The sequence below is a fragment of the Amblyomma mixtum genome, chromosome 6, assembly GCF_055824585.1.
Source record: "Amblyomma mixtum isolate Tamu chromosome 6, ASM5582458v1, whole genome shotgun sequence".
Classification (NCBI taxonomy): domain Eukaryota; kingdom Metazoa; phylum Arthropoda; class Arachnida; order Ixodida; family Ixodidae; genus Amblyomma; species Amblyomma mixtum.
In genome coordinates this window covers 51805352-51827437 of record NC_143017.1, presented here as the reverse complement: position 1 = coordinate 51827437, position 22086 = coordinate 51805352, and the positions used below count along the sequence as shown (strand labels likewise).

Genomic DNA, 22086 nt, shown 5'->3' with positions numbered 1-22086 from the left:
TTTCGCTCTCTCTCTCTCCCACTGACTGAAGCAGGCTTCCAAGCCCGTTCTGGAAATGATTGCTTTATAGCCACTGACGGCTTCCATGCAAAGACAAGCACCAGAGACCATGCACCAAGATTACTTTAGTTGGAAACAGTTTTATTCGTTCATTTATTTCATTCATTCAAAATACAGTAAGGCATGTTGATGGGCTAGTTGGTTTTGCATCTTGAAACTTGGAAAAAACCACCTAGGTGCAAATAATTTCACAAGAACAAAAAGAGACGAGACAAAATACCCCTAAAGGCATTCATGGAATTACATAAGGAGGGTAGGCAACACAGCTAAATAAAACACAATGAAAAGCATAAAAACATTGCAGCAAGGTTAACAGAACACAAAGCGACACTGGTAATATAAACATTAGCAGGTTACAAATCAATAAAATGTTGCAACGAGCTCAAGAAAATGCACGAACAGAGCAGCAGGTAACCAGATAATATGTCAAAAATTTAGATTACAATTAACAGCAGTCACTTGCAACCATGATCATAAAAGAGGAAACAAAATGCATGAATCAAATAACATAAGTATGCAAGGACATAGAGCAGTAAAGATCGCATTTTTCAGGGTCAGCGAGAGTTATGGCACACATGTGAATAAAGAATGTTCCAGATGGCTATTGCACATGGTATGAATGATTAGTTTGTTTTATGCAGTTTAACATCCCAAAGCGACTAAGGCTATGAGGATGCCAAGTGGAGGGCTCTGGATAATTTCGACCACTGGGGTTCTTTCACAAAGACTGACATCGCACAGCAAACAGGCCTGGCATTCTGTCTCCAACGAAATGCACCCGCCAAGGCCGCGATCCAACTCGCATCTTTCGGGCCAGCAGCCGAGCACCAAACCAATGAGCCACCGCGGAGGCTGCATGATATGAATGAATGCACACAGTTAAAAGTCCAGCATATAACATCCATGATAGTGTCGCTAAGAAATGGCAGCATGCAAACAAAAAAAGTCATCATGAAGTGTTATGCCACAGCTTATGAAAAAGCGTTAGTATGTGACCTTGCAATGATGGGTTAATCCCTCAAGACCTGCACATTTTTTCAAGGCAGTGGTGCTGGTATGACGCGAAAAATCGGAGAAAATTAAATTAACTAAGTGCTTTGGCAATGATTCAATGTTATCTACCAGCCGCGGTGGCTCAGTGGTTACGGCGCTTGGCTGCTGACCCGAAAGACGTGGTTTCGATCCCGGCCGCGGCGGTCGCATTTCGATGAAGGCGAAATTCTAGAGGCCCGTGTGCTGTGCGATGTCGGTGCACGTTAAAGCACCCCAGGTGGTCGAAATTTCCGGAGCCCTTCACTACGGCGTCCCTCATAGCCTGAGTTGCTTCGGGACGTTAAACCCCAATAAACCAATCAATGTTATCTGTTAGGTATGCCTGTTGAGGGACCTAGATAGCTAACGTGTATTAAATTTTTGGTTCGATGAGACAGGTATAAGCTCGTTTCCGAAGGTTGCATGAAGCAAACTTTAGGTTATGTTTTAAGAGACCTAATTACTGATTACCGGGTGCAACAGTAAGGTTACTATGGTGGTACCATGCTGGGAGTGAATGAAGGTGAAGCCCGAGGTATTTGTATGTGTTTGCAATCTCAACTGGAATATTGTAGCGAGAGCTACACTATGCCAGCTCTTCAAGCCTTCAGCATGGCACCCCTTGGGCTCCGTGGCGGCGCAGCGGCCTTGAGCCGGTTGGTCACGTGGTGCGGAGCAGCTGATACTGTGCCAGCGAAACTGAGATGCAACAGCTGTGCGCATGCCCCGTGTCAAGTTGGGGGGGGGGGGGGGGTGGAGTGGAGAGGGGGAGAGGTGTCGCAGCTGCATAAGGAGGCAGCTCGGCGGAGCACCCGGGGCAAAGATCGAGAGTGGAGTAGCTGAGCTCGGCGGCTCTGAAAGAAGCCAGGGCTCGGCGTTGGAATGACTTTCAAGCCAAACCTAAGCGTAGCCAGGCAGATATAGCTCTCGCGTCACTCCAGGTTTAACCAGAGCTAAACCACGGCCAATTTTTATTTTAAGAGTAGGGAGTCAGAGATCGAGACGTTTGGTTGGCAAAGGACGTCATGTTTCATAATGATTTAGCAACAGCTCAGGTGATGATACTGAGTCAAGGACAGATTGAAGGGCTTAGCAGTCGTCAAATAAAATTTTGTAATAAATCACTACTCTTAGCAAAAAGTCTGATTTCAATAGAAATGGAGTTCGGTAAATCGTTAATACAGTAGAACCCCTCTACAGTAAAACAATTCTGGCGGTTTTTACTATATTTGTTGTTGGTGATGACATGGATCTCAAGATGCTCTCTAGCAATTAACTGGCTATTTACTAAATGCAGGGTGATGGTTTATAAAAAAGGCACTTAGAAATACGTTCCACCCTGCTCTTATCGTCCCTTTATGTGATATTTATTTATTTCAGTATTAGTATTTCATGTTCACGAATACAACGCAGCCACGAATGTAACAAGAGTTTGATTCATATGAAAAACAAAGCTTTATGTGCACATGACATCTTTTTCCGCAGCCTCGTCATTTTAGAGGCAAAAGTCAAGGCACCACACAGTCAAGTGTGGAAAAGCTGTTCATGCTTCTCCATGCTTCACACACTGCCATGCTAGGAATGTTCACCCCTTTTCTTTTCTTTCTTACTCCTCACTGTCCTTTTACTGCCTTTCCTTTCTCAGTGACCCACGCCCCACCCCATTGTTGCCCCATTGTTGCTACGTTCATAGGCAGCTTTTTTTTTTTTTCCGCGAGCGCCCCACACTTTGCCTAACGGCCACAAGGCCTTCAAAAAGTTGGCTTCTCCTCGCAGCTCTTGAGCACAATGGTGAAGCCTTTTAAAAAAAAAGAAGCCATTTTATCGTCTTCGGTATCCATCTGCCCCCGAATGTTTGCCTCGCGATCCTAGACTTTGTGCGAGCCGCAGTGTCATCATTCCGCGGAAAGTACGCCACCACGGCCCGACGCTCTTCACTACAGCTGTTTCTTTGAAAAATATCTTTACTATAACCGAAAAAATGTACAGTAGTCTATGGAAGGAAAAATGGGACCATGGTTTCCCTTTACTATATCTGAGTTTACCACAGCGGGGTTCTATTGTATAAGAAAAAGTAAAGGGCCAAGCACGCTTCTTTGTAGGACACCAGAATATACCATCAGCAAGAAATGAAACGCGAACAAGACAAGCGAGCCAGGAACAGCGAAACAAAAAGCTCTCAGCCAGGAGACACTCAATACTAGCGGACGAGGATTTTACTTCGAAAGCGCGAAGACTCTTATTCAGAGGTGTTAATCAAACTTGCTAGTATTTGCTCTCCAGGAGCTAATATGTTGGTGTTTTTGTGTTGCCACCTCAGTGTTCTTGTGTGCACTTCATTTGTTGCCGACAGTACTTGGCTGAAAAACAAATATGGTTATTGATGGTTGTGAACTGAACCCGAGAAGAAAGAAAATCTTGCACATATGCGGAAAGAGGGTGGACATTAAGCAGTGTTAATTTGGTTAATACCTTGTAGTGAGGTGCCCAATCAAAATCTTTCGAAAAATCTAGAAATATGGAATCAATTTGAATACCAGCATCAACAGATGAATGCATCTAACAAATCAAGGTTTGCACAAGTAACCCTTACAGAAGCGCTCTTGGTACTTAAAGATAATGTTACGTTCTTCTAAGCAGTTAACTGCGAATGAATCACATGTTCAAGTATTTTGTAAACTATGCTTGCTGTAATGGGTTGTTCGGGCACAAAACACAAAGCACGGCACAAAGCACAAGGCGCGGAACGGCATTCACCGACAGTCAGCGGCTCCAACAGCACCAACAGAAAGCGCGCGCTCGCCGAGAGCAGTCCCGCTGCCGCGCTGGCACTTCTTCGTCATCACAATGGCCCCCGGCGAAGGAGGAGCCATCCTGGCAACTCACGGCGTGGTACACATCACAGGTTCGTGGTAGGGCTTGAGGAGGCTGATGTGAACGGTTTCACGGCCATGGCGGCGGTGGTCAGAGGAGGGTGTCAAAGGTTCCACAACGTAGTTGACGGGGGAACTCTGACAGACAACATGGTAGGGGCCGTGATATTTGGTGAGGAACTTGGACGGCAGGCCAGGAGGACCAGAAGGGACTTAGAGCCAAACAAGGGAGCCGGCAGGTAGGTAGGTAAAGGGTTGACCAGAATCACGCCGTTCTTTCTGACGATGTTGATCGTCACACGTGAGGGATCTGGCTAGTTGGCGGCATTCTTCGGCATACTTGGAGATTTCAGAAGCAGGTGAGCAGTCAGATGCGTCTGGATGGTAGGGGAGAATGGTGTCAATCAAGCAGGTAGGTTCGCATCCATAAAGGAGAAAGAATGGCGAAAACCCGGTAGTAGACTGGACGGCGGTATTATAGGCGTACGTCACAAATGGGAGTACGAGGTCCCAGTTAGAGTCGTCGGGAGTGACATACATAGTGAGCATGTCACCGAGCGTCCGATTAAACCTTTCGGTCGGCCCGTTTGTCTGAGGATGGTATGCCGTGCTTGTTCTGTGAACTACGCGACATTCTTGTAGAAGTGCCTGAACAACATCTGATAAAAACGCGCTCGCGATTGCTGAGTAGCTCGCGGGGAGCACCGTGGCGAAGAACAAGGTTGCGAAGAATGAAGAAAGCGACTTCTCTGGCTGTAGCCGCCGAAAGAGCGGACGTCTCGGCATAGCGCGTAAGATGGTCGACGGCGACGACAATCCAGCAGTGACCAGAAGTAAAAGGCGGCAGAGGCCCATAAAGGTCGATGCCCACACGATCAAACGGACGTGCAGGGCAAGGTAAAGGCTGCAATGGCCCGGAAAGGCGCTGCAGTGGTGACTTGCGGCGTTGGCAGTCAAGGCATGAGCATTAAAGTTGGCGACCCATTCAAAGCCAGTCGTCGACGTCTTCAGCAGGAGCGCCATGGAAAGTAGTCGGCACATGGGGCTGCTGGAGGGTGAGATGAGGGGAACTCGCCTGCGCCATGGGATGAAGCTCAACGGGGCAGCGGTCGGGAAGGAGACTGAACTCGGGGGGAGAGACCGTGAATGCGGCGGCTGCTGCGATGCACGGGCGTAGACACCAGCGGGAGTCAGTAGGGACTCGATGAACCGCTGCGAGGAGAGGTCCGGGACATGGGATCTTGAATGCACCTCCACCAGTGTTACGTAGCCGTTGGGGCTCGTAACCGAAAGGCTTTAATTGGGGGTGACGTGGACGGCACCGGAGAACAAGCCAAGAGCACCCAGAGGAGGCCGGAACCGATCTTCTTCTTTCACTCGCCGGTGCACGCGACTTGCGAAGAGCAGCCGCCTAGTGGCTGCTTGTGGAAACGTGGCAATATACTTTCGTAGAAAGGTATACATGCCGCGCCAGTAGTACCGGTATCGAAGGCACGTGTATGTTTTTAAGAAACCAGCAGGAGCGTTCTGGGGTTCGGCATGAAAAGATGCGCAGACTTCAGCACGTAAGTGGCGAGGTATGACAAGTAGCCATCTTCGACCATCTGGCATGTAATTCCGGCGATAAAGAAGACCGTCTTGCAGAGTGAAGTGGCGGGCTTGACGACGAAGGGAGCAGGAGGGCGCTGGTGTAGTGCGGCCGGAAAGGAGATGCACAAGAGAGGTTATCCAGGCGTCTTTGCGCTGCTCCAGATGCATGTTTGGAGGGCGCAACGCAGAGAGCACGGGGTCAATGCTAGAGAGGGTCGCATCGTCGGCAAGTAGCGGTGACCGGGAGAGGGCGTCGGCGTCAGAGTGCTTGCGTCCGGAACAGTAGATGACTCGGATGTCGTACTCCTGAAGTCGCAAAGCCCAACGACCAAGTCAGCCTGATGGATCCTTGAAGGACGACAGCCAGCATAAAGCATGGTGGTCGGTGACTACGTCGAATGGACGGCCGTAGAGATATGGTCGAAATTTGGTTATTGCCCACAAAATGGCCAAACATTCTTTTTCGGACACGGAGTAATTGATCTTGGCTTTGGACAACGTGCGGCTGGCATAGGCGACAACATATTCAAGAAATCCAGGCTTCCGTTGTGCAAGCACAGCACCGATGCCGATGCCACTAGCATCCGTGTGGATCTCCGTTGGAGCGTTCGGGTCGTAATGGCGAAGTATTGGTGGTGAAGTAAGGAGCCGGCGCATTGTAGCGAAAGCATCATCACATTTGGAGCACCAAGACGACAAGGAACTTTGTGCTAATGAAATTCTGGTACTAATGAAATAGGTTGATAAATGAGTGGGGATGAACGATCACTGGTCTTGAAAACTGGCACAACGTTAGCTACCAGCCAGTAACACGGAATTAAAGCAGACAGACTGGAAAAGAGGAGCGGACAAGATGCAATGAACAGCTTCAGATGAATTACCGAGTGTTCTGTTGTTGAAGACAAAGTGATCAGATGCAGGTGTGGTCCTAAGTTTCCAGGTAAAGATAAAATGCCATCCTCGCTAATTATTATTTTGGACATTAAAGTATTGGATCCCACTGATAGTAATGGGTGCTGAAGAGGCTTCTTCACAGGTAAACGGAGCCCTCAGAAGATACTGATATAGAGCCTATTATCTTGGACGATGCAGCACAAAAGTGCCAAGAACAGGAGGCCTTGCAAAAGAACAACTTAGCTACGATGCTGTCCTGTCCAACAAAAGCTTGTGATCATGACTACCACACTGACCAAAAGAAGTTAGTCTTCAGACTGTTCACACTGCACACAACCACCCAAGGGCACAGGGTAGGCCCTGTACTTCCAGTGTGTTCTTAGGCTTATTGAAGACCTGTTCTCTCAGCAACTACACCGCCCTGCTCATTCAGATTTGTTTTATTTCGTTCTTGACTTCCCCACCCCTGAGATGAGCCAGCATGACTGTTTGTATCAAATATTTACAGTTCTGTAACTTTCCTTGTAAACCACAAATATTTCTGGTGTTTCTGTAGAACAAAATTCTCCTAGAAAAAGCCGTAGTGCACAGATGTGTACCATACCTGTTCAGTGGCTCTGCATCTGTGTAGAGTGAAAAAAAGATCAGCCTTCTATCGTCTCATCTTTCCAATAATGGGTCAAAAGTAACTAAACTGTCATCTTGAGATATTTATGGTCAAAGACAAAATACATATTTAGTTCAATTTCTTGGCAGAAACAACAACATCGAGACTTAATTTTATTCATTAGCCGCTAGCTATGTAGTCAGTACCAGTGTATACTTTACACTTCTTTGCTCGTCAATTTGCTTCTGTAGAATCCTCTGTTATCTGTTCCGCACCTTTCTCAATGAAGCACTTTTGATGACCGTAAACCTCAGGCAACCATATCCCAATGTGCCACCCCAGCAATATCCCAAACGCAAGGCTATGTAACTGAATAACCAGAGGACATTAACTCGGGCTATGCTCCCATCAAATAGCACAAGCGCTGTGTTTAAGATGGAAATTCTAAGATGCGCATTAAAAGACGCATTCTTTAATGCACGCTCCCAGATTTCATGGTTGAATGACTCGTTGGGATCTTGGGTTCACCCACTGACACACTTCTCGTGAAGCTTTCACTGTGCTAGGCAGACTTTACGGCGCAAAGAACCAATTGAGACAAGTTATTTAGGCACCAAGAGTTCCTGCCTACACATAAAGTGTCGTGTTCTTTCAAACCGCATCTGGCAAATATTGCTGTGTGCAACAAATGCGTGGAAATATGTAGCCAAAACAGCCTTATGCATGTCTGCCAAGTCTCCAGCTTAAAACAAATTAACAGTTTCAAAATAACCATACGCAGGTGAAGAAATCTCACGCGCTGTGCAAGGTACGAAGAGTACAGAGTACAACATGCCAGCTTTCTACAAAACATGCAATGTCACTTCCTTGGTTTGCTTGATAGCTGACAAAAAATCGGCTGATCTTGAGAAACTTCTCAGTTTTGGTTTTGACACTTTTTTACCGCAGAAACATTTCAGTGCAAGCCCCGGAGAAATCAGTCACGTCCACACGCCAGTCTGTTTCTATAACTGGGCTCTTCTGGCTCCATTAAAAGGCAGCCATGAAAAGCCAGTCATGGAGTAATAATTAGGAAGGCTTGGCTATTCAATACTGACAGATACTTAGAAGTATTATATTTCCCTATTTCAGAGTACCTAGTGTGCATAAATGTTTTACTTCATTTTTACAGGAACCAAGAATCAAATTAAAGCAGAATTGAAAAAAGCAACATTATGAACGCTCATTTGCAAATGTAAGAGATGACCCAAAGAGAAATAGGAACAAAGTTGGAAACCTCTCACCTCACTTCGAAGGAACACAGCCCCAGGCACTGTATTATCAAGTAGCAAAATGGTGACTGCTCTGAGCGACTTCTTTATCTTGAGTGGCACCTGTACAGATCCAAATAATAGAAACATAAGTTCAGTCTAAAAAGAATTTAGTATTCAAATCTTAACACGACCACCTCTAACCGCAAAATGTAAGAGATGACCCAAAGAGAATTAGGAACAAAGTTGGAAACCTCTCACCTCACTTCGAAGGAACACAGCTTCAGGCACTGTATTATCAAGTAGCAAAGTGGTGACTGCTCTGAGCGACTTCTTTACCTTGAGTGGCACCTGTACAGATCCAAATAATAGAAACATAAGTCTCGTCTCAAAAGAATTTAGTATTCAAAACATGACCACCTGTAACTCCTCGTAACATGTTTCAGGCAAATTATCTGAAACGATTATATGAAGAATGCAGCAGTTTGAACATGCAAGAACTGAACATGCGTGCTTCAGTACAATGAATAGCAACAGGGTGAAAAAAATGAATGAAACATCATCAGAAGGGCCAAGAAGCACGTTTATAAGCAGCAGCCATGTATTCTTTTAAACAGACTCCATTCATCGTAATAGAAGCACTCAGAAGGAAAACCACATCATGCTTACAAGAACGCGAACGTGTTACATCGAAGGCACTGAAAAACTGAACACGCGTGGTGAATCACTGATATCATTGTATAATTTTCAGTTGTCGAGAAATGACAAGGTCTTTCAAGAAAAAGTCAAGCACAATGCCGTTCATGAACTCTTGAAGCAGGCTATTCTGTACTCCTATGGCCAGACAAAAAAAAAAATGTGAACTTGATTTCGTTGCATCAAGCAATAAACAATGGTGCAATTTTCATGGGTTTGAAGAAAGGATGGCTTAATAACTTCATATCAATTTTGATTCTGACACAGTAAAGAAATATTTTGTGGAAGCAAGCATTGTGCTGCTGATAAGTACGCACTTACACTCACAAGGCAGTTGCACTGACAATGTATGAGTAGCTGGAATAGATAAAACGAAGTGCCCTGTTCTGAATGCTTTCCTGGTTCTTTGCACAGGTATATTTGATGAAGGTCCCAAAAGTATATGGCCATACTCAAGGACCGGTCTTTGTAATGGCTTAGAGGGCAAAAATGTAAGAATGAAATAAGCAAAGAAAGAAGACAACGAGAACGAAGAAAGCCTACAGAAGAGGAGGAAGATAAGCACAGAGGAAATGAAAATTAAAGACAAAAGTGAAGCGATACTGAATAAAGATGAAGTATAAAATCTTGGAGAAGAGAAAGATGAGGCAAGAGGTATAATGACCAATCCCCCGCCGTGGGTATGTGCCATTCAGCCCGAGGACATCATCATCATCATCATCAATATTGTTTACTGAGAAGATCACAGCAGCGAGGTTTCAGAGAAGTATTTAGCTAAGCATTATATCTGGATGATTTCCTGCATCTTAGGTATTCGTGGAGCAGGAAATCATGTCATTCACAACAGCTTGAGGTCTCTCTAACTAGGCTGTGCTGCCGGATCCTACCCTTAAATTTTTATCTGCACAGGTCTGGTTAGACACTTTCTCCCGTCTGAGCATTCTGTGGTGAACAAGAATCAATAGACCATCTCATAATTGTTTTGTCAACGCTTCTCCATGATGAGCCAACAGTTTTTAGAACAACCACTGCGACAGCGTGGCCTTAGTTTCAGCAGCCCAATCATATTGTCGTTTGGTTCCACCATTCTTGGATACAGCCACAGGTCTGTTTCTACCTCAGTTCAAAATTTTTTACTGGAATCTAATCGGTTACCTTGCTATTTTTTTGTTATCATTATCACTTTTTTTCCTATTACTACTATCATTTTTTTTTTTAATGCCTCGGCTACAAATCTCAGGGAGTCCACCTCCTGCGTGCGTAGTGCATTTCACGTTTCTTTTTGGTATTTTTGCTTTGTTTACTTTTCTCTTCCCCAGCAATCCTTTATCTCTTTCTTTATGCAAAAAAAATTCATCGCAAAAACTCTTTATGCACCCCACTTCTTGGCCGATCCTCTTGTGTGGGTATGCGCCATTGTACGAGGTGAACAACAACAACAAGAAAGAGCTGCTCAATTAGGGCTTCTCTTTTTGATCAGGTTGTTCTCTCCTTTGCGGTAAGAGCCAGGAGACATGTCCTAAAACTAGTGTGAGATTATCTTCATATGTATATCATTGAGTCAGGGAGATTCCGTTGTTAGTTCCAATTTTCAACATTTCAACAGAACTTCACCCACGTCTAGCTTAACTACGTCAGTATGTCACAACTGTGTGCATGCAAGGCACCCTGGCCAATACCCCAATTTGGTTATGTGCCACTTCACCAGAGGCCAACAATAACAACAACAGCTGACAAGGAAGAGGGGTAGAAGGTTCATCACTGCCGGTGCAAGGCAGCAATCCCAAGACCTAGTGACTGGAGACGGACACCATTGGCAGCAACCACTCTGGCCAGTTACCCACACCGCACTCATCAGAGTAACAGAAGTCCCGACCCAAAGCCTCCGGGACACTGACGCGGCTGCCTGCTGGTCTTGGACATCCATTACTGCAATCAGGGCAGCGAGCCACCAGTGCCGAGCTACTGTCAACATGCCATGGATACGCCATCTCTGCCCAGGCCCTCGACCGCCAGCACAAGGTACCTTTTTTTCATCACCTGCCTATCCGCCCTATATGCGCTTGCCCAAATATCAAAGGAATTTAGAACACAACAGCCCCCAAGCATTCTACACGGTTTTGGAGATGTATTGTGCACACCTGGGTCTCTCCTGAAGGGGAGTTAATACGACAACATGGATTTTTCTCTGGAGATGAAAATACAACATCCACACTTTCTTTGTGACCAGTCTTGTTTAGGCAATACAATATGTTGCGCACATATGGGAACGACACTAACAGCCGAATTCATTCGAGTGGAGGAAAAATTACAATTCCTCGAGAAACTTAAGGTAGCACTGATACTTCCTTGAAAGGCTCCTCAATAACCACTCCACATTTACAAACTATTAGTAGATGGTATATTGGTATATAAAAAAGCAGCCATTAGACATTGCAACAGGAGCACCCAAATACACGATGCCAAAAGCAGTCATAATACAGCAGAAGCAACCCAGTAATATAAGAGATATGTGAACTCCTACCAACACAGAACGGCAGAATAAAGTTAAGAAAAGCAAGGAACATAGCCGCAAGATTGTCTAACTATAATATGATCAGAATGTCAGGTGACACGAACAGAAATATGACAATGGCAAGAAGCTATACGAAGCTAACAGCTTACCAGCTTCGTGTGTACAGTCTCTTGACCTGATAAGTGACCATTGTTAGTTTGTTTTGTTAGTTTCTTTTTCTTTTCCATGTCATTTCGCGCTGCTCGTTATCTGTTTGCACTTTGGTATTATTGCTCAATTTGTGTTCTGTTCTGTGTCCACTCCTGCTTGGGCCTCACGGCCTGCAGTATGCCATAAATAAATAAATCCAAAATGAGATTAAAATGAAACACTTCGGGAGAATCTAATTTCCAGTTTTCAAAGCAATCAAGAACAAAAAATGATTAAATTAGATTAACTAACTCAAAGAGAACACATCCGAACAAGCATCTGAGAATTCAGTAGGGTATTGAGAAAACAAAGGTAAGAAAATCAGAGGCTCGCTACAACATACACATTAAAGGCGCCTACAGTCACCGAAATGAAAAGAAGCATAGGGGAAGTTTTATTTCATTTAATGGTTATGTTGCTGAGTAAGATATACAAGTACCATAACTATTTTTGGTTTCGGTGTTTTGACATGAGGGGGCAACATGAAAAATGAAACTGAACAGCCACAGCAATGTCAGCCGGCGAACATGGCGTCCGCATCGCCGCGCGCTCCTCGAAACCGAAAGCTGGCACCGTTCACTTCAACATTTCGGTCCAGTTTTTTGTGACAAAAGCAGTGGTGATGAGTCAGACAACAATGCACAAACGTCTGATTTCAATTCCAACAGCGAGACTTCGCCTCAGGAGCCTGGAACATCAGCGTGTACTTGCATGTAAGTTTTGTGTTCGTTCACTCTGTTTTCTGTGGTGCATGCGGTTTGTAATTGATGACACTGGTTTATTTTTGTGCTACAGAGTCTTCACAACATATGGCCAAATGCTCAAGGTTGCGCCGCGTTTTTCAACCAAGACGACAGCCAGGTGTCCACTGCAACGCTGCAGAACAGCGCTCAAAGATTCGCTCAACCTCTCAACTTCTCGATATTCTTCATGGCAGAGGTGATGAAGACCCTGTGCAAAAAAAACTTATTAATAAGTACGCATGGGTGAAGATTTTGGACAGGCAAACACACTCTCGTCTTGATGGCTCATGGGAAAAGATGAATCCACTGGAGATGCTGAAGTTCATTGGAATCACCCTATACATGGGAAATTTTGACCTGCCGCAACTATATCTCTATTAGGACAGGAATCATCTATTCTGTCCTTCTGCCATCAAAAATGATTTCCTGAAATCGATTTTTTGCTTTGCTTGTTTTGATTTTTTTCCATGAAGCGGACCCGAAGGATTCAGTGGCACCAGCATCTATTGGCAGGACTTGGAAAGTGTCCTGGCTTTTGAACCATATCAATGAAACTTCATCCACCCTGACGTTCCAGAGCTTGCCCAAAACACCAAATTTGATCAGCCGGCTTTCAGGGAGCAGCTCAACAAAACTTCGGGTATGATGAGGTAAAAGAATCCACGCCCCCAATCTTCCCATAAAATCCATTCGTCACCAACCGAAAAAAAAAAAAGAAGGAACTGCAACCTCAGCTATCAGAACAAAAGAACAAAGATCAAGCGTTACATGCAGACCTGTCAAGTCTACCTCTGCTTCACATCTTTACCTGATTGCTTTTCACAGTGGCACCACAGTCATGACCCCTAACTTGACCGGCCATAGAAAGTGCAATAATTTTTCCTCAGAGCTGAAACTGGGAAGAATGACAGCTATAAACATGTGCAACAGTCTTTATAGTCTAGTTTTCCTCTAATCAGCGGGCAATAAATGCAAGAAATGATACCTTCACCCTTTGATACCACACCCTGCACGAACTTTCAGCAACCAACAGGAATGTGGCCATATCGTAAGCATTTTATAAGCTTCTATGAGCTTTCCTCTTCTCTCTTGATTTGTATATCAGTGTTCTACGAAATAAATAAACTGAGTTGTTGATTTCCCATGTCTGTCCTTAAAAACGTGCTTAAAAGTTCACGCTGCAAGTGCATGAAAACAATAAAGAATGCCAATTACCAGGCATGTCGGTCCAGTCGTGATTCGGGTTCCACCATCGGGTTGAACATGGCAGCTGGTGGAAGCGACAGAACAGGCTCGCCCCTGTGAGTGGCACCCTCGCTGACATGTGGGATATGCCACTGCTCCAACCCCATCCATGTGCGAGGCCCACCTCCTACAATCAATGCAGTATGCCGTCACCACATGCTAAAATCGTACCAACGTAAAGGCAGATCAAACAACACCTAAACTTCAAAGAAAACAAAGAAAACGCTCATTTCCTCCACAATATGTACACACATTCAAATGCCAATATCAAAACTTTGTTTTCACTGCTAAAATTGTGAAGTCAGTCCACAGTTACCATTTATGCAGCTATTCTGAGTTATGTGAAAGACAAAATCAAAGTTCGCAAACCAGCCTGAAGGCCCACAGGTTGTAAACTATCTATTATCAGTGAATAATCTCTCCCCCCCTTTCCAAAATTTTTCAGAAAATGAGAGATAATTAGTTCTTGGACACTGGGCAAGATCGATCACACCTTTGCATGCCCTTATTCTTAACACAGCTTGTTAATAGTGACACCAAACATCCGACTGAAAGCGCAGCTTTTTTACACGGCATGGAAACTGTATGATCGCGAATTCGCAAGACTCTGCAGTAATGGGTTAAAAATGAATTAAACAACAGTGCTGTATGCTGGGTACAAGCTATATTAGAAAGTGTTACAATGAAACATCATTGCTCCTCAACCACAGTGCATGAAGAAATTACGAGTGAACCGCACAATATGGATAATCTGCATTTCCCTACATAGCTTCTCCTTACAGAAATCGATGTCTGTGCACATTTACGAATATATCAAAATAAAGTACTCACCAGCAGCATACAAACCACGCTTCTCCAGCGAGTCAGCCTTCTTCCATCGGGTCTTTTCGTTGCCCCAGAGCTTGCGAAGCTGCTTTGGATTTCTTAGCCGCATGTAAGGCTGGCCATTATACTCCACGAAATTCTCCCATGCCTGGATTTTGAGAGACAACTGAAGCACTATTTAGGTGCTTGATTTCAACTGCCCTGCAGTGGGTGGTGCCCGGGAACTGAAGCACCGTGCATTTGCTCCTCGACGGTAGCAGCTGCAGAAGGTCTGCACTGTTGATGCACTGTTGAAGCAGCCTCTGTTGATGTCAGCAGTCTCATCTGGTTGGCCCTCGTGAGCTCAATGGGCCCCCAACTAGATGGCCTGGATCGCAAGCAGACACCCCATTGGCTTGACCTGCAGAGAGAAATACTGGCTCACGCAAGTGCTCCGACATACTAACCTACAAATATCAATGCCCTCTGGGTCTCCCTCCCATGCACTTCTCAAACTGTTCAGGGAGCTAGGCATGGTAGAAAAGTGGGACACGTGTTTCATGGCCTTAAAAATTAGTATGCATGGTTTTATGGCACTCCATGAGAAATAATTAAGGAAACCCAGCAGGTCAAACTGCAAGGCTTTTATATCTGCCAGTTTCAGCAGATGTGTTGGCAGCAAGCCGTAAAAGTCATACAAAGCAGTTGTTTGCTATGAGTGACTCCTCGCATTCCAACTGCATATCCCTCCAAGGTAGCTTGCAGGGTTGTATCCTGACCTTTATTAGCTGATTGTTCGAAAACAATTGTGACTTCAGCAGATACAATGTCACCTATTTCTACATGGCAGGCACAGTGACTGGAATACAGACTGCTATTATGCTCCAAGAACAGTGTCCAGATATGCTGTTGAGCTTTCCCAAATTGTATATTGGTCACGACGTGCTTAACAATAGCCGACTCCGCACGATGGACACGCCCCTTGCGCGACGTACGCGTAGCACGGGCAGCGATCAACACAAGATCGTCGCACGAAATTCCACAGATAAGTGGTTCAAGATCTGATTTTTGATTTAGAAAGGTCTCACCCCAAGAATAGCTGACTCCTCCGCACGATGGACACGCCCCTTGCGCAAACTAAGGTGGGCGTGGCGTACGTGTAGCACGGGCAGCGATCAACTCAAGATCGTCGCACGAACTTCCACAGATAAGTGTTTCATGATCTGATTTTTGATTTAGAGAGGTCTCACCCCGTGGGGGGTGAGTGGGCCGATCCCGGAGGCAGTGCAATACCGGGCCAACCCGTGGCGGAGGTGAAGCAAGCTTCAAGCACTCCGCCGCATTCCAAAAATAAGTTTAATATCTTGGGTCCAAATAGGACCCGTATCAGATATTAAGCTGATAAGAACAGATACTACACTTTGATCTTAGCCAAAAGGCCGAGAAGCGATAACCTGCAATCGAATCGCACTTTGAAGTCCTTGCGATTGACCGCCAGACATGATCCGCTGGCCAGGTGAGCTCCCGCCGGCGAGCGCCGCGAATTCCGGCGCATCTCCACGGCGATCGCTCCGGCGGCGCACTGTGCTCGCTTCGGCACGTTGCTGCTACTTGAGAGCACCTCATCACTGCCCCAACATATTCGAAATTCAACTGCGATCCGCCAGAACCCAGGCTGAAACACGACTTCTCCAGCGGTCGCCCTGGCGGTGTCGCGAAGTCGACCGAAATAATCACGCCGAAGAAACACGAAAACACTATATTATTTACTCGTACCAAATATCTGAGCTGTTAATAGAAGCCTCAACGTGTAAAATTTCAACCTAATTACACGCATGGCAATGATAAAAATCGCAACAAGCGAAACATCCAGTATGGCTGCGCCCGTGGTCAGCACGTCGCCCGTCCACGTATCGGAGTTCGAGCGCAACTAGGCCAGTAAATGTGAGCTTCCTAGCACTCCCAAGTGCGAATCCGTGGCTTACTGAACAAGTTTAGAGAACTGACGGGCAAAGAGAGTTCGCTCGCAGCTACGATCTTCAAGCGGACGCATGGAATCAATCACGGTGAGCACGGAGCCATGCCATCCATTTGGGCGCAGCTCGTCGCTATGGATTTGTGTTCTACCATCTCCAGCACAACACAACGAAAAGCTAGTGCCAAAACCTCGTTGTAGGCAGTGTGAATAGCTCTTTATTCAGTGAATGCTGGCTAGTCATTGCCATTCAGCACAGCTGATCCGCAGTTTCCCTGTCGTACGGATACACCACGCTGCCCAACGCACATATCCTGTATGCTTAATTATGTTCAATTATGTCGCGGTACCAAACGCATCGGCCTTGCTGAACTAAGGAGATGAAAATACAAGGATCGACGAACTAGCGATCTTTTAAAAGCTAGGTCGTCAAGGAAGCCGAGTCGCCAGGCGAACGCGGGTCAGCGACCATGTTAGTCCGCCGCCTGGTCCGTAGATGGCGCCACGATACCGCGAGTCGCCCCGTAGGGAGAAAAACAAAATGTCGAAACAAAGAGGAGCGAAAGTGAAACCCCTCAAACTGCAACCACGAGCTCCCTGCTTCAAAACCAAACGACACATCTTCAGAGACGTTCACTGAAACGCAGTTAGAGTCACAAACGCGTGTGCAACATAAATTGAGGAAAGCGAGAGGCTGTCAGGCGCCGTCATCTCATGTCATGAGGCTGTCATGTCACTCCGTGCATGGCGCCGCGGCACTTGAAAATTCGGCCATCTTCCCCTGCCATAGCTATCAAGTGGGAGACATAACGCGCCCTGTGCACCATGACATTTCGCTAAACTGTAGCATAAGCGACACTTATGTGCCATTTAATGAGCAGGCAGCCGCGGCAGTGCTATCCCCAGCGCTGCGAGCTCGACAGTCACAACCCAAGCGAAATACATAATAGCACGCTCACCCGAGAGTCGACATGGCTCCGACAGCTCCAAAATATGACGCTGGGTGCAATGCAGCTCTACGTGCCACTCCGCCGAAGGTTCTTCGAAGAGTTACTGTGACGGCGACGCAACTGTGACAACCAGTCGTGCATGGCGAACGTCGATTGGGCTTCGGCGCCGACGTTGGCAGACGGCAACACAGCGTACGGCTCAAATGTCGACTAGCGCTTCTTGCAGGCACCACGAACACGGTGCAACAGCTGTGACCACATCACCACCACTTGGCTAAAGCGACAAGGGAGACTGGTTAAGCGGAGCTAAGCGGTACCTGACGAAGCGTAAAGCGCAGGCGCGCACACCCATCCCGCCGCCTGCCCACCCTGCCGACGAATGGAAGCGGTCGGCTTGGCTAGATGGATGGATGGAAAGTAGGAGCGCCCCCTTTGAAATGGGGTTGTGGCAATTGCCACCATGCCCGGCTTTTTTTTTAATTTTGTTTAACTGTGTTGCAATTTGTCATTAAAATTCGCTATTTTCTTTCTTCACAGTTTCACTGCGGTAACGCGCTGGCGTCACCTGCCTGCAACAAGTATCCTCTTTGCTTCTTTTTCTTCTCTCCCCGCCGCCACCCATGGCCCCACCCCCCACCCGTTCCCCTAACCCCAGGGGCGCCTGGAGAGAGGAAAAGACATGGGAAAAGAAGTCCGCAACGACCGCGCTACTCCGTTGCATTTTTGGCGGAGAAGAACGAGCACAGACAGCTGCGCGATTCAATTCATTTCGTTTATTTCACCATATGCATGGTAGGAACTCTTGGGCAAAAAGCCCCCCCACCCCACCCACGCCTCCCCCTTCCCTTTTTTGCCGGATTCTGGTTCTCGCGGTGCTGCACTTCGTCATTCGTGTGTGTACGGTACATAGCCGCGCACACCTAGCTTCCTGTCTCGGACTCGCGCGCATTGCACACTGCACGGGGTGGGTAGCACCCACGGAGCGTTGATGTCGCGCGTGCACTACCTAGCAAGTCAAGCCCGTCTGCTTGATGAACGCAGGCTCACCATTGTTCTGTCACGGGTGCTCGCAATGCCGCGCGGCCACAGGAGTGCCTCGAGACCGTCCGGGATGATTCCCAGCGCCTGGAAGTGATGTGGAAAGCACGAACTTGCATCGTACACGCCTTCTCAGCGCTGCTGCGCTCCGATGCATGTTTTGTGCAGCGTTTATCTGGACATGAAACCAGTGCTGAGCACAAACATCCTATCGTTATTGAGCGTTCTAATGTGTGAATAGGGATCGAAAATAGGCATGGCTATCGGAAACAGTCACATATAGGCACTTCACGGCATTGTCATTTTTCCTAACATCACACCTACACGAATGCGGACACTAAATGGAATAGGTGGTGGTAGTGGTTTATTTTCCAGAAAAAGAAAATGTCACTCTTTAGTTACTTCTCTACAGGGCATAAATCAACTGCGGGCATGTTGGCAAGCGAGGCACTGTTTTATGTTACAGCGCTTTCCATGTTCCTTGAAACGAGCATGTGGTTCGCGATATCTGCCAGGAATCCCCCCCCCCCCCCCCCCCCCCCCGCCCCTGTCTGCACTACGACACGTGTAGATGAAAGCGGCTCTACCACGAGTAAAACTGTCCAAGCTGAAACAACTAGCAGGATCGTTTGTGTGAGCGCCCATCCTCCTCTGCTTGCCTGTCTGGCAAAAATCGTGCTAAAATCTACGCATGTCAGCAGTTGGCGTTTTGAAACGATAAAGCGCGTCCGAATAGCTGCGCATTTATTCTTTATGCACTTTGTTATAAACGGGCCGACAGCAGATCCTGGCAGACACAACCGCAACTACAGCGGACGAGTGCGCCTGTGGCAATGACGATCGAAGCAGTTCGCAGCACACTTGTTGGAAACTAGCGTCTCGTCTCTGTCCTTCGTCTGCTGCTGCGCTACGGTTTCACAAAGTTGTCTGGACACCCGAACCACGCACACTCCGACCAAAGTCCCATGAGAGAACCGACGTTTCGGCAAATCGACCTACGCGCACTTTCCAAGACGCAGTGTCACAGGCAATCACACGCTATCCGCATTCAAACCCGTCGACCCTTCGTTTCCGGGTTTTATTTTTTGCAAAATTCGGAGGGGGGGGGGGGGGGGGGTATTTTCAGAGTTTCTATGTTTATATTCGGGGGAAATCGAAAGTTTTTTAGAAATTACTACAGAATGCGTTTTTTTTTCTGTGTGTGTGTATGGGGGGAGGAGGGTTATAATCCCACTAGAAAAAAGAAAGAGCACGGAAAAGGCTCATTCTTGAAAATCAGAAGCTGACCCATCGCGGACATCTCGATCTGCAGACGCTTTCCCTACACTCGCATTTGTTTTTTGTTTTTTTTTTTTTTAATGAGAAGAGCTGTGCCTGTTTCACGAGGTCGTGGCCTGTTTATGCCCATATATATGGGCATGCATGCATTCCGCATCAAGAGCGAATTACCTTTCTGGCTAGGAGGGAATACCGGCAAGTATCGGACAACAGTTGATTGCGCTTTCTGTCTGATTTTCGCAGAAACCTGAGATGAGTGGCGACTCAGAATGGGGAGACGAAAAACTACGAAAAACCGTTGTACTTTTTCGACAGCTGTCCTCTTGGAGCTGGATGGATGGATGGGTGATAATGGCTTTACCCTTTGTATCGGGCGGTAGCTTTTGCCACCTAGCCTATGCTTTCCCCATTGTTAACTTTTTTTTCTTTTCCCTTTCTTTCACTTTCGCTCCTACAATGTCTAGTCTGGCTATCCTTTTCCCCTCCAAATTCGCCCCTCCCTTGATTTCCGCCACCAATCTTCCAACCTCCCCTTCGTGGTGGTGGTGGTGAAAACTTTTAATTACTGAAATAGAGTTTGGGAGCCACAGAGTGGCCCCGCTACATGGTCGGCGTCCCTAGTCCGGGACACCGCATGACAATGCCCCGTCTCTATAGCCCGTCTCACCAGAGCCTTTTGGGACTCAAGCGAGGAGCAGTTGAGAAGGGCAGTCTCCCATGCCTCTCTGGAAGGGGTAGGGGAAGGGGGGAGGTGGGGATTTTGAGTACATGCCCACACCATGTGGAAGATATCACAGGTCTCCCCACAGTGTGGGCACCGCCCATCCGTGTTAGGATCGTAATGCTTTAAGATTGCAGGACAGAGTAGAGTACCTGTCTGCAGGCGCCTTAAAGTTCGCTCCTCCGTCTTACTCAGACCCTTTGCAGGGGCCGGGAAAAGGCGGTGGATGTCGCTATAATGCGTTATAATTTCCTTGAATCGCAGCAGCGGCTGGTTAGTCTCCGAGCCAGAAGAGCTGGGATGAGGAGCCCGGTGAGTAAGCGCTCGGGCAGCCGCGTCAGCGGCCTCATTACCTCGTAAGCCCTGGTGGCCAGGAGCCCAACTGATTCTTTTGGGTGTTGGATCAGTGGCAGTCCGTCTTAGAATGCAAGCAGCTAAGGGGGAGATCTCCCCTGCCAAGTAATGATCACATGCTTTTCGGGAGTCCGTAATGATGATTCTCGAATTGGCGTGGGCGGCAGCAAGCGCTATTGCTACTTCCTCGGCTCGCATTGAATTCGGGGCTCGAAAAGAGTGTCCATCAACGTGCATTTCCTGGTGAACGACAGCGGCCGTGTAAAATCCCGTGGGCGATGGGCCTGCTACGTCTACATAATATACACCGGGTCGGGAGCCGTGTTGTCTCTCAAGAGCCCGAGCCCGCGCTTGTCGCCTGTTTACGTGTATGTCGGTGTCCATGTTACGGGGGAGCGGTGAGACCCAGAGCATATGGCGCCACAGTACTGGGATACGCTCCGCCTCCTCTGGAGTGCAGTCGTGTTGGATGTGTAAGCGGTTTAGCAGGCGGCGCCCAGGGGCCGTCTGCATGAGCCGCGTGTATTGGTTCACGAGGTGGGCCTCCCGCAGCTCCTGGTAGGAGTTTAGCACCCCCAATGCCTTGAGTTTGGCATTAGAGGTAGCCACCGGGAGATTCAGGGCTCGCTTAGTTGCCTTGCGGATGACGGCGTCTATTCGCGCCTCGTCTTGCTTAGTAGTGCGGAGATATGGCACGGCGTAGAGGATCCGGCTAGTCACGAAGGCATAGACGAGCCGATGCGCGTCCCTGCCCCGCAGACCGCCCCGCTTGTTGGAAACGCGGCGGATCATGCGCCCTACCTGTTCGCCTACTCTCTTGAGTTTCAGAATGGTGGAGTCTGGTCTGAGTCCGTGGTGAATGAAAAGGCCCAGAATACGGAGCTCCTCCACCTCTCTAATAGGACCTCCTGACAGAGAGATGTGAATTGCTGTCCTATCCTTTGGGTTCGCTCTGACAAGCAAAAGCTCTGATTTCGCTGGAGCACATTGGAGCCCACAGTCAATAGCATACGCATCGACTATGGAAGCGGCCTGCTGAAGGCGGGCCTCCATGTCCCCAAGGCTCCCCTCAGTGGTCCAAATTGTAATGTCATCTGCATATAACGCGTGTTGAATGCCTTCCACCCGGGCCAGTTGGCTTGGGAGGCGCATCATAGCTATATTGAACAGGAGCGGTGATAACACCGCTCCCTGAGGGGTACCCCGTGTTCCCATCATGTAAGGGCCGTATTCCTCGCCCTCAATCCGAAGAAAGGCCTGGCGATTAGCCAA

At 47.4% G+C, this 22086-nt stretch overlaps 1 protein-coding gene and 1 non-coding gene across 4 annotated transcripts; both read right to left on the bottom strand.

Annotated features, from left to right (window-relative positions):
* Positions 1 to 137: 137 nt before the first annotated feature.
* LOC149339100 (uncharacterized) lies at positions 138 to 17792 on the bottom strand. 3 transcript variants are annotated; one of them, XR_016283481.1, is made up of 6 exons: positions 17433 to 17792; positions 14526 to 14919; positions 13665 to 13821; positions 8568 to 8657; positions 8340 to 8429; positions 138 to 912 (listed from the first exon to the last, which is right to left on the bottom strand). XR_016283481.1 is itself a non-coding variant. In XM_089547914.1 (6 exons), the coding sequence occupies exons 3-6, from the start codon at positions 13803 to 13805 to the stop codon at positions 703 to 705; spliced, it is 531 nt and encodes a 176-aa protein (XP_089404040.1). In that variant the 5' UTR covers positions 13806 to 13821; positions 14526 to 14919; positions 15970 to 16389; the 3' UTR covers positions 138 to 702. The 3 variants fall into 3 exon arrangements, 2 of the variants coding, with proteins under 2 accessions (XP_089404040.1, XP_089404041.1); XM_089547914.1 differs by lacking the exon at positions 17433 to 17792 and adding an exon at positions 15970 to 16389; XM_089547915.1 differs by lacking the exons at positions 138 to 912; positions 8340 to 8429; positions 8568 to 8657 and adding an exon at positions 12570 to 12657.
* On the bottom strand, positions 15758 to 15949 carry LOC149339101 (U2 spliceosomal RNA). Its single transcript, XR_016283913.1, has one exon. It is a non-coding gene; the product is annotated as a U2 spliceosomal RNA (small nuclear RNA).
* Positions 17793 to 22086: the final 4294 nt, after the last annotated feature.